Genomic DNA, 14,257 nt, shown 5'->3' on the forward strand with positions numbered 1-14,257 from the left:
GATCGTCTTGTCTGTCTCACCCCACTCTTCTTGTCAGTCAGCTCGACTCACTCTCCTCACTGGAGAAATGAAATCTGATCTGTGATGCGACTGTCGTTCGGCACGCTGCATTGAGTAGCCGCATTCAGTTTTTAATTGTAGTGTCTGTTCTTTTACTGAACTAAATGATTTTTATTACTATAAAAAAATCAAAAAGATGGTGGGGGTCGGTGCCGTGGTGGGCAAGTGACGCAACCGGTGTTGCGGCTTAACACCGGTATCACCGTCAGCACCGTCTATCGCGGCAAGCCTAGTAGACGCAGGCGGTGATCATCTTTTGCGGAGGCGGTGTTTAGCCACACTGTTATGCAATAAAGTGGCACATTCCTTAACCTGTCATTTTGGCAGATTGGCTTCAATATAAGCTGTTTTTAGACTAATGAGAAAGTTTTGAGTTCTGAAACTTACAGGATGTTTTTATAGTAAAATTACCTCTTATATGTCAAAAGATCAAAGGATTTTTGATTTCTCAGTTCATTGCCCCTTTAAAGCGAGTCACACACCAGACTCTGCAGGCGGACAAAATGCATATACAGAATTATTCATTTTATATACAATACCTGTACCTTATTCTACCCGTGGTGCTTCTTGTCCCATGTGCGACCCACTTAAGAAGCTCCAGTCTATCACAAATCCTTAGCTTTGATTTCAGAAACAGTAACTTTTTTTCAAGGATATCCCAAATGGACTCATGTGTTTGACAACAAATGGCAACATTTTAAACTTGTTAATTTGGAGACAGTGCACTGATAAAGTCTAATAGTTGATTTGCAGGGGTATAGTAGTGTTTAAGACAGGTCTGTGGTTTAGTCACAAGCTTTCACTGTGGGCTGCTTCGGCTTGAGAACATCTCATAATGAGCTTCCAGCAACAGCTTTTAAATAATGATGTTAAGCGCAGCTTAAGCCTGTCATCAGCTTTGCTGTATATCCTGCTGTAATGATCTTTCGCTGCAGTGTCTGTTATGTGTCTCGGGACAGTGTTTATCATGCTGCTGTAGACAATCGATAAAATCAGATGAGTGCATTCAAACAATGGCACTGACTAGTAATCCAGAGAGAGGATGTGTTGAGTGTGAGAGCTTGAACAGAGAAGCATGCTATTTGCAGGATCAATTTGAATGCAATACAATTACTGTTTTTGTGGAAGAGGGGATGAGGAATGGGATTTGAATCTGCATCACCTTTGTGAGCTATTTGGCTCTAACGTGTCATGGACATATGGTCTACTGCATACATTTTTGGCGTTCTGTCTGATACTGATAAGCTGAAAATAATTTTCATGTAATGGACAGTAACTGATAAATGGCTGATATTGAAGTTTTATGCTTTATTTTTGAGGGGTCTAAATAAAAAAAACAAATAAAACATCTGAAAACAAAAACAAATTTTAAATGCTGCAAGTGAACTTAGGCATCACAGCATAATAATGTACAGTGAAAATTAGTATGAAAATTGGATATTCATTATGATATTTGCTAAAAGTTGTATTGAACTGTTATTAAATTATTAGAGGTTTTAAAATTTAACCTTAAGTGAGTGATTATTGATCATTTAATTGTAATTTAATTAAATTGTGGTGTTAAGTCTAAAATGTTTTGAATAAAATCATTAGCACTTCTCCAGTTAGCTGATAGTGAGCAGCAGTGCAACATGAATCTGGCCTACATCCATGTGTGTTTTTAAGTGGTGTAGCTTCTGTAATGACATCTTTTGTGTTGTCTGTTCTGTCTCTAACTGGCAGGATTACTATAAATCTGGGATAATCCGCTGTCCTGATGGAATCTTCATTCCTGAGCTGAGGGAAGCGTGCGACTATCTGTGCATCTCTTTTGACTACAGTACTATCAAGTGCCGAGACCTGAGTGAGTAATTCCTGAAATGGCATTCCTGATACACGAGATTTACGTTAATGGAATTGTTCACCCGGAAATAAAAATTTGACGACGATTTACTCATCCAAGATGTAGATGAGTTTGTTTCTTCATTGAAACCGATTTGGAGAAATGTAGCTTTACATCACTGCCTCACAAATGGATCCTCTGCAGTGAATGGGTGCCGTCAGAGTCCAAACAGCTGATAAAAGCATCACAATAATCCACAAGTTACCCACACCGCTCCAGTCCATCAATTAATGTCTTGTGAAGTGTGAAGCTTTGTGTTTGTGAGAAACAAAACCATCAAGGCATATTAGAGGATAGAGGACTATTTCTAATTTTTGGATGAACGATTCCTTTAATCTTCTGTCAGTGTCCATGTCAGTACTGTGATCTGACAACTGTAGGATTTTAACATTGTTTTCTGCCTCATATTTCACAAAATGCCAGATTTGCCTGCTTTGGTTTTCCTCAGGTTTTTGTTTATTGACCCGGTTTGTCTCTTCAGGTGCCCTGATGCATGAACTATCCAATGACGGTGCTCGGCGGCAGTTTGAGTTCTATCTGGAGGAGATGGTGCTTCCTCTGATGGTGGCAAGCGCTCAGAGCGGAGAGAGGGAGTGTCACATCGTAGTGCTCACAGACGATGATGTGGTGGACTGGGATGAGGAGTACCCACCTCAGATGGGAGAGGAGTATTCACAAAGTAATCACACACACCTTTCTGTAACATCTTAAAAATATTTGAGAAGTGTTTGTAAGTGATGCACACCCAAAATATTTTACCCAAACTGAAAAAACAAACAAACAAAAAAATCTATTAATTAATTGATTAAAAAAGCATGGACTAAATTATGGATCTTGGGATTTAAGAATCCATATTGGTTCATCAAAATAAAGATTGATAGAAACTGATAGTCAACCTACTGTATTTCTAGTGTCCACACAGCTGACATTTTTACCTGTTGTTGTCTAACATGCCATTTCAGCGGAATACTTTTGGTTGCTGAAATTTCAGTGCATCACTAGTGTTTTTGTCTGTGGCTAAAGCAAATATATTAAAACAAATATATTTTTCCCCTTTTTAGTTATATATAGTACAAAACTGTATCGTTTCTTCAAGTACATTGAAAACCGTGATGTAGCCAAATCTGTTTTAAAAGAGCGAGGACTTAAGAAAATTAGACTGGGTATCGAAGGTAAGAATCCTTTGTTTTGCATGCTGTTTTTACAACATTATATGTATTTATTCAAATATGCAATCTCATTTTAATAATTCAAAGGCATAGTTCACCCAAAACTTGTAATTCTCTGAAGTTGCAATGAATCAAATATGGCAGCAGATGTCAGGCTTGACATTTGCTCACGACAAATCTGAGAACCAAAGATGTTTGTTATTGTCTTCAAATCTGATGCGATATTGATATCTACAAAGCAGGATGCCTGATGGCCGAAATGTAATGAAAGCCAATGAGATGCACATAAATTTGCTTAAATTAAATGTGAAATAATTTTACACAACATTTATTCAAAATTCACTACAAATGTGAAAACAGTGTCTGATACTCGTTGACAAAGCAGAGTCATTAGAACTGGGTCTAGACATAATGGCCAAATATTGGCTGATATACCAGTCTTCCTCTAGTCGAAAGGTGCCATATTTGATTTGAAAGCTACAAAGAAGGGCAAGATTTAGCATGAGGGTAAATATAATGACAGATTTTTAATTTTAATGAACTCTTCCATGGTGGTCATGACCCACATCAGAAGATCACAACTTTTTGAGTATCAAATCTGCATCTGTAGGTTATCCAACATACAAAGAGAAAGTGAAAAAGCGCCCCGGCGGTAGGCCTGAAGTCATCTACAACTACGTCCAAAGACCGTTCATCCGCATGTCCTGGGAGAAGGAGGAAGGCAAGAGTCGACACGTGGACTTCCAGTGCGTGAAGAGCAAGTCCATCACGAACCTGGCAGCGGCTGCGGCAGACATTCCCCAGGACCAGCTTGTGGTGATGAATCCCGGACCACAAGTGGATGAACTGGACATTCTTCCCAACCACCCTCCCCCCGGCCACCACTACAGCAACGAGCCTGACCCCGACGCCCCCTCGCCTGCCGTCTGAGAGCAGACGCCCCTTCACAGCATGCTGCAGCATGAACCAGAGTGACACTATAACCAGATTGCCTTCTGCACCTCCTCCACAGCCTTAGAGCCTCAACTGTATAGTTACTGTATTTAAAAAGAAAAAACAACATCATGGACTTGGGATACTGGCATGGGCAGTGCTCTCGTGTTCCGTCTTCGCTGTTCTCTTTTTTTTACTTGACCAAAGGAAATCTATTTTTGTTTGTTTGAAATGAAGTTTGCAACCTCACTTATTTTGTAATTGGGCCTATTATATGATTATAACTATTATTACTATTGTTCTTTTCCATTTTACTATATTATTACTGCAATGAGTTTATTATAATTTTGATGTTCTTTTCATTTGATGCATTTGGGTTGTTGCCACTTTTTCTTTTGGAAAGCTCTCCTCTTGATCTCCTCAAAACTCCTGTGTGTCCTCAGGAGGTCCATTTGCCTGGTGAACGAATGCCGTGGTTTTTTTTGGATCGACATTAATTTATCTGCTCAAGATCTGTCTGTTCAAGCGCTTGAAAATCATTGTATTAATAAAGATATATAATGTACAGCGCTTGACATGAAGTTTAATTTTTGGTTGCTTTTGGTGTTTCGCTGATGGGAAAGATTATAATTGAAACTGTTATGATCGTGTAACACATGGGATAAAAATAGTTCCAGTTACAGAATAGATGCAGAGGATTTGAGAAACAACATGCATTGCAATACAATAAGCTAGAGCCATTTTACATAGCAATCAAGTTTAGGAATACTTGGTATTCAGTTTAAAAGCAGATCTCAATGAAAAAAAAAATATGCACATTTTATGCTTGCGGAGAATATAATGTCTAAATCAAGTCATTGTTTGTGGCCTGAGGCTGAGGCTACAATTCACATGGATCACCAAAATTTGATTAGTGAGCAAATATGCAGAAATACACAAAAAAAAATCAGAAATGCTGAGGTGGATATAAAAAAAAATCGGTAAGCCCAACAGGATTTGTCGCATTTAGTTGTTTGGCATTAAGTGCTCCATTCTGTAGACTGAAACAATATCCTTAGGTACCGTACCAGCACTGATAATGGTGTGTTGCAAGAAGATTGAAGATTGTGTCCCAACCAGGTGCTATAAACCAATTTTTGTCCTCAATGAAAGTGAAATAATGACAGTATCACCTATTTGACACCAAGTGTGCCGCACACGTCCTGAAAAGTTAAGCCAAAACATTTCGATCGCCATCTGGCGGCTGGCTGCAGTAGAGGTCATAAACCCCGCCCACTCAATGTAAACGAATGGGACTTAAGCCAAACTTAAAAAATAATCTAATTACACAAAATAAACTTTTCCCCAAGATGGTTTCCATCATTTCAGGTAGTTTTTAATCATACGACGTATGTTCAAGTGTTCATTTTTCTATTTAGCTTGCTTTTAGTTCGTTATTTGATGGTTCGTTAAAAACGGGAGTGTGAGCTTGCGATTGGGTCCAGGGGAATTTGCGAGGAACTCTGATACCACAGCTCCACCTCACGATCAGTACTGTGCAAACACGGGCTCCAAACGAATCACTACTGTGCAAAATCAGTCTCAGAATGACGTCATTTTTGCAAGATGACAGTGGCCATAATGGGATTTTTTGCCGTCACTTTTCTATAGTAGAAGAAAGTGGAGATGTGTCGTCCATCTTTTTTTACAGTCTACTTTTGGCACATTTGAACATACAGCTGTGGAATGAGGTTGTGGACCAATACGATTTTGCTGTGGGTGGAGCTACCTGAGGCACCGTGACAAAAACAAATGCAATGTCACCAAAAAAGATTGTCAGGGTCATAGCTGGTTTGAACGCGGTTGAGATGGATCGTACACATGATGGGTGGCGGTCTCCTTCAGGACTCTCACAGTGGCCAGGGCAGGTCACTGAAGTCCACGGGACCTCCCAGACCTGCGTCCGCCTCCAGCAGGCTCATGATGATCGCCATGGCAGCCTCATCACTGCTGGAGCCCGGCTCATCCATGATGTCACCGATACCGATGTGTGAATTATCACCTGCAGATCAGAGACGGTATTGTGAACCGTTTCAAAAGCAACACTGACAAATCACTGAACAGATCACCTTTACAACTTACTTAAAATCGAGCTGTTAGAGTAAGGATATCCTATGCTGTCCTGGCCCGACACCATCCCTGCTGAAGGAATGTCTGGAGTTCCACCATTTGAAATCTAAGCAGTTAGAAAAAATAAAATCAGATGCTATTACAATTAGTATTAACACATTAATGTAACATTAAATATGTAAACATCTAAATATGTTTGTCAGAGACTGCACCTTAAGGCATACTCCACCCAAAAATGAATTCTCACATCATTTACTCACCCTCATGTTAACCAGATATATATGACTTTTTTTCTTAAGATGAACACAAATATTTTTTATATTAATCCAAAGGTTTCAAAAACGCTTCAAAAACAGCCAAGTGAACATGAAGGTAACCCCTCGTGTGGATGAATCAGTTTCTCCTAAATATCTAATTTGTATTTATCTGAAGAAAAAAATACATCTGAGATATACATCTGGGATGGCATGAGGGTGAATAAATAAGAGATTATTGTTTTAGGGCCCTATGAAATCTGTAGTATTCCAAAATTCAATTTTTTCCATTTGATTTTTTTAATGCTTAAATATAATTTAGTAAAAGCATGTCTAAACAAATTTTAGTAATCAATAAGCATGTCTAATTAATTGATATCATGAAATTTATACAATTCAACAATATCTTTTTTTAGTTTAGTTTAACAATACAGTTTAAGGGCCCTATGAAATCTGTTTTTGTTTCCCAAATTTTTTTGTTTTTTCAAATTATTCTGGATTCCATCTGTTTAAATTTTAATAATTAAAAAGCATGTCTAATTAAATTTTAGTAATCAAAAAAGCATGTCTAATTAATTTAAGTCATGAAACATACAATTTAACAACATTTTCTTTTTAACTAAAACAATATTTTTAGGGCCCTATTGACTGTTAAAATTAAAACATGTAAGAGAAATTTTGTGATATTCCTTAAGAAATAAGCTTTTATTTTGCTATTACTATTGTTATTATTATTATTACTACTTTGAGAAGTATATTCTGCTGTACAATAACATTTTATTTCTGTCACATTCTCTTTAAGTTAATCCAAACTTTGACGGGTTGTCTTGAAGCCATCAGAGAGATTTCAAACGAAATGGTGAAATGCTGGTGAAGTGATGTGTTCATGTCCTCATATTGCAGCAGATGCTGAAAACATCACAAGCGTCACGTGTGTTTTAGTATGTGGAGAGCAGTAGACAAAACTGTGCCTCGCAGAAGATGCTGACTTCATATTTCAATAGCAGTCTTTTTGTGCTTTTATATTCACAGACACTAGACCATATCATGATTTGATTAAGTGTACAGCCCTACTGATTTATTGCCTAATTCCATGACATTTCTCGTTATACTGTAAACTCTATTTTTATGACTGATTCCGTGATTCTTACATCATAGGAATCACAGAATCCTAGTGTCCCTGTAACTGAAGCACAAAGGTTACCTTCCTGCCCTCCGGCGAGGATGTGTCAGGAGGGGGTGTGCTGTTGGTGATGTTGAGGGGACTTGAGCCACAACTAGAGGGCGATGAGCCTCTTATCCTGTCAGTCATATCAATGAAAGGTAAAACCAGCTGCAATGTCATCAAGATCATGACTCAAATGCAGATTATCCTACGTCCGATCAGCATACCTTTGTATCTCCATCACTTCCTCAGCGATCATGCGGCCGATCTTTCCTGCTCCGGGTCTTGTGCCTCCAGGGATTCCAGGGACAGTCTTCCCTGAGCCTGCAGCAGAACAATTTTTTTTTATGCCAAAAATCATTAGGATATTAAGTAAAGATCATGTTCCATTAAAATATTTTGTAAATTTCCTACTGTAAATATATCAAAACTTAATTTTTGATTAGTAATATGCATTGCTAAGAACTTCATTTGGACAACTTTAAAGATGATTTTCTCAATATTTAGATTTTTTTGCACCCTCAGATTCCAGATTTTCAAATAGTTGTATCTCGGCCAAATATTGTCCTATCCTAACAAACCATACATCAATGGAAAGCTTATTTATAAAAAAAAAAAATTACCCTTATGACTGGTTTTGTGGTCCAGGGTCATATATATAGCAGTCAAAAAAAAAAGTCTTTAAAAGGTCTCTAATACTCACAAAGGCCGCATTTACAGTAAAAACAGTAATATTGTCAAACATTATTGCAATTTAAAATAACTTTATTTTAAAATGTAATTTATTCCTGTATGCAAAGCTGAATTTTCAGCATCTCTACTCCAGTCTTCAGTGTCACATGATCCTTCAGAAATCATTCTAATATGCTGATTCGCTGCTCAAGAAACATTTCTTATTATTATCAATGTTGAAAACATTTTTTTTTCTTGCTTAATGTTGTAGAAACATTAAGAAAGAATTGAATACTTTTATTCAGCAATGACACACATTACATTGTTTAAAAGTGACAGTAAAGACACTTATGATTATGATTTAATTCTGTGCTTAATTTCCTCACAATTTCCATATGCTGCTCTCACAATTTCCCCTCACTTCATGTACATATACAGAAAGGTAGTATTTGTTGAATGAGAAAATCAAAGACTCAAATGTAAGCTGAAAACATTCATTTCATCATTGTATACTGTATTCTTATTTTTATTTTATTATTATTATTACTTTTTTACAGTATTAAGAATTAGGTATATAGAGAATTTAGAGGAGACATTTTGCTTTAAATGTCATACAAATAATGTCACCCCTTTAAAATAGACCATTTCTTTATGCTTAATACCATTTTAATTATGCAAAAAAATTAAAGTTTTAGGGGAGAAATTTCATTATTTTTGTTGGTCCTGTATTATCTGGGTGACCACAAACAGCCAAATCCTATTGGTTCAAAATCCTATAATTAAACATACCGTATGTTCTGATTGGCTGTGATGTTGAACTGAAAAATGACTTGTCACAGGTAACTTTTTGTGTCTGGTTAGTACATGCTTTAACAGTCACTTGTTTATTTGTTGTGTTAGGATGTGGAAAGTAAGTGAAATCTGCCTACTGTCACCAGCTGTAAGGACGCTGTCCATACTCTGGGGGGAGGCAGTGAGCTGAGGATAACCAGGCTCTGCTCCATCAAGAGAACTGCCTCTGAAAACACAGCCATACAATTTAGTAAGCTAAACCATCAGAACATATGGCAACATATTATATCATTATAGATTTTGTTCACTCACGAGACGACTGTATTAGTCGAGACAATGTACTCTACTTCTTTGGTCCAAGGGTTCATGAAACTGAACCAGCGACTTCTTAAAGTTATAAAAGAGCCATCTTTAATCTTGAACTTGTAACAGTTGGTGTTGATCTTCTCTCTCATCTGCAGCACTGCAAACAGAGACATACAGATAGTGAGGTCAGAACCAGAAATCTGGCCGTGCTACACTTTATGGAGAGCATCGCTCTACTGTTACCCTGTCTATGGCATTCAGCAAGATGTCCGATGTCATCCTGATGGAAATACTCATAGAACGACGTGCCCAGCAGCTCTTGAGGTAGATAAGCTAGAATGGCTGTGGCCCTAAAATGAAACAGAGGCATCTGTCAAATACAGAAGAATACAAGTGTTTTTACAGTGCTTGCAAGCAGGTAGTAATATTGTGCAAACATCAAATTTTTTCTCTCTAATGCTTAATATAAAGCATACGTTTTGTAGGGTGTACATAATGACAGCATCAAAATGACCGAAAGTCGTTAATTTTCAGTGAGAGTTAGCGAGATCTAACACTGCATTTGTTCATTTTTTTCCATTTTATCGAAATATTGTAACCTGATCTTCCAGTGAAACGAATGATGGCAGAACGACAGAAACAGCAGACTTCTCTCGGGTGACATATAGAGTTGGGTTCCAGAATTGAAAACTCCAATTATTTTCTCCAAAGGGAAATAGATTTTGAATGATAACTCAAACTTTTAAAGACAGACCTGTTGTGATCTCTGATGTTGTTAATCAATAGTATATGCTTTTGATGCACCAGAGAGTCGCGGCAAGCAAATTAGAACACCTAACTTTCAAATAATTTTGCTTCAAATAAAATTTTCTACTTTTCTTTCTACTGCTCTCTTTCTTACAATCTACTGCAAGCTCACATTTAGATCTGCCTCTAATTTTGAGTGCAATGTTTCTCAAACAATGGATAGAAATTCCCCATTCTACTTTTTTTTTTCTTTCTGGATAAGCAAAAACAGTATGTTTAACAGTAGACTTTAAGACCACATACGCAAACATTAAGACTCCACAGGTGCAGCTGACATATAAAAGCCTATTTTTAGGTGCACTGTGTGTCCTATATTTCCGCCTCTAGCCAGGCCGTGACCTTATGTCCATCTGCACCTTGGCTATATTTGTATATTGACCTGGACTGTGCTCGCAAAACCAAATAAGCTGTCACGCTAACATAAAGATTGGTCATAAGGTCAGCATGGACACCAAACATATAATCCAAGTCAGTTTATCCATCAGTAGACAAAACAAACATCTACCAACCACCTAACAGTTTGCTTAAATCTTACACTAATGTAATTTTGAGTCTGGAAAATTATACCATATCATACAAGCATGTCACATGTTGTAGTGCACTGGCATTGTTTCAGATTATTGAAGCAAGTTAAGGCGTGCTCACATTTACCATTGCTATGTGAAGGAAAGCAGAAAATCCAAAGCTATTCTTGCCAGCTAACAAACGAACCAACCATAAACAGCTGCTTTCCAAACAGCCTCTTAATAGAAAATGTTACAGTTTTAATGTGTGGTGAGTAAACTCTCCCAGAATGAGTGCCTCATCCACTGTGGATCTTTAGTTTTGCTTGTTAAATGACCAAACTCCACCCACACAGAGGTCACTTCTGAACCAAGAGTCTTGCTATTGGTTGGCGCTGTGAGTTTTTGTGTTGATTCCCATTGAAAAGCAAATGTGACCGCACCTCCAAACTGAAACTGCATTTCAAGGCACCCAATGGTCACCACTTGCCTTTGGTCCACGAAGACAAACTTCCCATCAATGGTATGGCGTGAGACATACTCTGTGGGCTTCACCCGGATGTCTCCATTAGTGGGTTGTGGGACAATATGAGGATGTAATCGGCCAATGGCCACTAAGCAGCTGAGAGTACAGCCTTCATTATCAGGCTCATTGTCTTCATCTAAGCCCATCTTTGTGGGCGGCCAGCTCTTCAGATAGCCAGTGCTGTGGATGGTGCAGAAGCTCTTGCGATCGGCTGCAGGGAGAAGAAAGCAATAGTTATGATGTTGAAACATTGTCTTTGAATATTGAACAATATGCAAAGTAAATGAAAGAACTGATTTACCTTTCTTTTTGGAGCAAGTTGAGGGAAAATCTTTGTCTTCCATTTTGACAAGGGGCCTGTTGCACTTCATTCTGCAGAAGAAGGAGCGTCGGGACCCCGAGCACAGTCTGGAGGGACTAGGGGCAATGTCTGTCCTGACCGGCAGCCCAGCTGAGAAAATAACAATTCATTGTCAGATAAGTTCAAAAACTACTAAAACTAATGAAATTGAAGTGAATAAAGGCCACGATTTTTGCCCCATTTTGCAGTCTGGACGAGTCAGAGCCAGTCTGCAGATTTTAGATAGTCAGAGTGATTTCACATAAAATCACGTAGTGTATGATGGGCACAGATTTTTTTTTAAACTATGATTCCATCCAGTCAGAGGATATCAGACATATTTGATCATTTGAGCTGATTTTAGAACACAAATTGTTTTCATTTGTCATGTTTCTCTAAGCAACAAGTTACATGTTTCTGTGTGAGTTTGTTATGTTTGGAACGACTTGCAAATCTGGTAGTGTGAGTCCCGTTACGAAAAAGAAGTTTATTCAAGTGTGCTATTAGTATACTTCTTTTAAACCAAAAATAGGAAAGTATACTTTTAATCTACTTTTTATGTACTTCTCAGAAATGGGCTTTACGTACTTCTCAGAAAAATACTTAAAATTACATTTAAGTATACTTGACTTATGCTTAGAAAAAGTCTAAATATGTTTGAGCTACTGTATACTTTCATTGTTATACTGTAGGGGGCGCTATTACACATCTTCTGTACAGAATATCCAAAAAAACACAAGTAACTAAGAACCTGAAACAACAGATGCTTCCACATGTAATCTTACATGATCATCAGACATAAAACAGCATCAAAACTGTGTAACGTTATGGAATAAAATGTCGACCAATGAAGAGGTAATAATGACTGTCAAGCTTTGAGGTGTTGATCGACTCCATCTACGTTTTGATTATCATTCTGAATCCAATTCATAGTCTTTTTTCTGCTTTTTGTTCAAAATGTTGTTTATTTGTTTATTTTTTATTTATGAAACTTATCCACATTCAAGTGTTTAAAAAAAGAATGCATGAAGCTAGAATAAAATGTTTTTGTTTACAAGCAGATACCCTGTTCTTTTGATGTTTTGTATGTTCAGATATTCATGTAACAAAATATATACAAATTAATACCTAAATAGGGACATAGTAGTATACTTAAAGTATGATGTAAAGTTCACTTAAAGAAAACTTAAGAGTATACTTGCAGTATAAAACTACTAAACTAGTAGTTTACTGAGACTATACTTCAAAGTGTACTAAAATGCTACTACAAGTATTTAATTTGTAAACTATCAGTATACCTATAAGTTCACTTTTAGTATAGTTACAGTACAAGCTAAAAATATTGATGTAAACTAGCTGTGTACTCAAAGTTTAATACTGTTATACTTAAAGTATACTTAAAAGTATACTTTTATATACTAGAAAGTGGGCCAATTTAGTCCCAAGGAGTACTGAAATAGTACACTTACAAGAATACTACTAGTACACTGATATTTGTATACTTACTACATAAAGTATACTTACAAATATACTTGAAATTGACTTAAGTATACTTAATAAAATAAACTTGAAGTATACTACTTTTTGGTACAGGTCGTTTAGTGCATGATGCCCAGTTTTTTCTTTGTAAGCATTTACAAAGTCAGCAATATGTATAATGCAAATTAAAACAAAAAAAAAAAGTATGATGCTAGTCTTTTAAAATGGAAAAAAATAAAAGTCATGCAGCGTATTCCTGCCTTTAAAGTTTGTCTGCATAATGGTGTATTTATTAGCAGGTGCTAACTTACTTTTAGCATCGATGAGTCTTTCGCGTGGGGCTGTGTCAGAAGATGAGAGCTGCTCTTTGACTTTTGCAATGTCTTTAGGATGCAAATAATCGAACAAACTCTGGCCAATCAGGTCATTCTGTGAGACAAAGAGAGCAGGCAATATAGTGAGTCACTTCACAGTCTGATGATTCGTATAAGCTGAGTGGTGAATCACAGTAGCATTAGAAGGCCTTACCTGACTGTAATTTAAAATTTTGTTGACAGACTCTGACACAAAAAGGATCTTTCCCCGATCACAGCCCACAACGAACAGAAAACCGTCAGCAGCCTGAGATGCCAAATGAATCACCAGTGAGTCACAGCCAGGGTTTGTCACTCAGCATAACACAAAAGGATTCATTTCTTTAGGTCACCTACCCTTAATATTAAGTGCTTCAGCTCATCTTCGGATAAAAAGGCTGGCTTGTAGTTAGCTTCAGTATAAGGGTTTGCAGCACCTTAAAAATACAGTATAAAATAAGCATAAGTAATCAATTAACTTGTTGTGAGTACTTGTGCACCAACAACTCAAATAGACAAAACACAATGTGAAGTACATGAATCACTTGACCTGCTGTAGGAACCAATGAAATATACTTTCACACTAAATCCTTCCTAGATCTCGCTGTTACAACAGAATGCATTTGGTGGCACTGTTTATATGTGACATTCATGTAATGGCATGCTTTCGGAATAGAGAATTAAGAAGCTCCTTAAAGGGATAGTTCACCCAAAAATTAAAATTTGATGTTATCTGCTTACCCCCAGGGCATCCAAGATGTAGGTGACTTAGTTTCTTCAGTAGAACACAAACGAAGATTTTAACTCAAACCGTTGCTGTCTGTCAGTCTTATAATGGAAGTGAATGGGAATCACAGCCTTGAGAGTAAAAAAAACATACACAAACAAAACCAAATTAAACCCTGCG

General features: G+C 37.2%; 2 protein-coding genes across 9 annotated transcripts in view; one reads left to right on the top strand and one right to left on the bottom strand.

Moving 5' to 3' along the window:
- The window catches only part of LOC107709927 (BTB/POZ domain-containing protein 10-like), a 13,165-nt gene extending 8,185 nt beyond the window's left edge, over positions 1–4,980 (top strand). For both annotated transcript variants that reach the window (XM_016514597.1, XM_016514598.1), the window contains exons 5-8: positions 1,783–1,903; positions 2,424–2,621; positions 3,004–3,114; positions 3,722–4,980. In XM_016514597.1, coding sequence (XP_016370083.1) covers positions 1,783–1,903; positions 2,424–2,621; positions 3,004–3,114; positions 3,722–4,041 — 750 coding nt within the window. In that variant the 3' untranslated portion in view covers positions 4,042–4,980. The remainder of the gene's footprint in view (positions 1–1,782; positions 1,904–2,423; positions 2,622–3,003; positions 3,115–3,721) is intronic.
- The window catches only part of LOC107709925 (aryl hydrocarbon receptor nuclear translocator-like protein 1), a 35,793-nt gene continuing 25,767 nt past the window's right edge, over positions 4,232–14,257 (bottom strand). For all 7 annotated transcript variants that reach the window (XM_016514592.1, XM_016514591.1, XM_016514593.1 and 4 more), the window contains 12 exons: positions 13,708–13,787; positions 13,526–13,618; positions 13,309–13,426; positions 11,480–11,629; positions 11,143–11,389; positions 9,586–9,692; positions 9,349–9,499; positions 9,174–9,262; positions 7,800–7,896; positions 7,612–7,708; positions 6,166–6,259; positions 4,232–6,085 (listed from right to left, as the gene is read on the bottom strand). In XM_016514592.1, the coding sequence (XP_016370078.1) occupies positions 5,934–6,085; positions 6,166–6,259; positions 7,612–7,708; positions 7,800–7,896; positions 9,174–9,262; positions 9,349–9,499; positions 9,586–9,692; positions 11,143–11,389; positions 11,480–11,629; positions 13,309–13,426; positions 13,526–13,618; positions 13,708–13,787 (1,475 nt within the window). In that variant the 3' untranslated portion in view covers positions 4,232–5,933. The remainder of the gene's footprint in view (positions 6,086–6,165; positions 6,260–7,611; positions 7,709–7,799; positions 7,897–9,173; positions 9,263–9,348; positions 9,500–9,585; positions 9,693–11,142; positions 11,390–11,479; positions 11,630–13,308; positions 13,427–13,525; positions 13,619–13,707; positions 13,788–14,257) is intronic.

This window comes from Sinocyclocheilus rhinocerous, unplaced genomic scaffold, assembly GCF_001515625.1.
Source record: "Sinocyclocheilus rhinocerous isolate Xijiao unplaced genomic scaffold, SAMN03320098_v1.1 scaffold2612, whole genome shotgun sequence".
In the NCBI taxonomy this organism is placed as follows: domain Eukaryota; kingdom Metazoa; phylum Chordata; class Actinopteri; order Cypriniformes; family Cyprinidae; genus Sinocyclocheilus; species Sinocyclocheilus rhinocerous.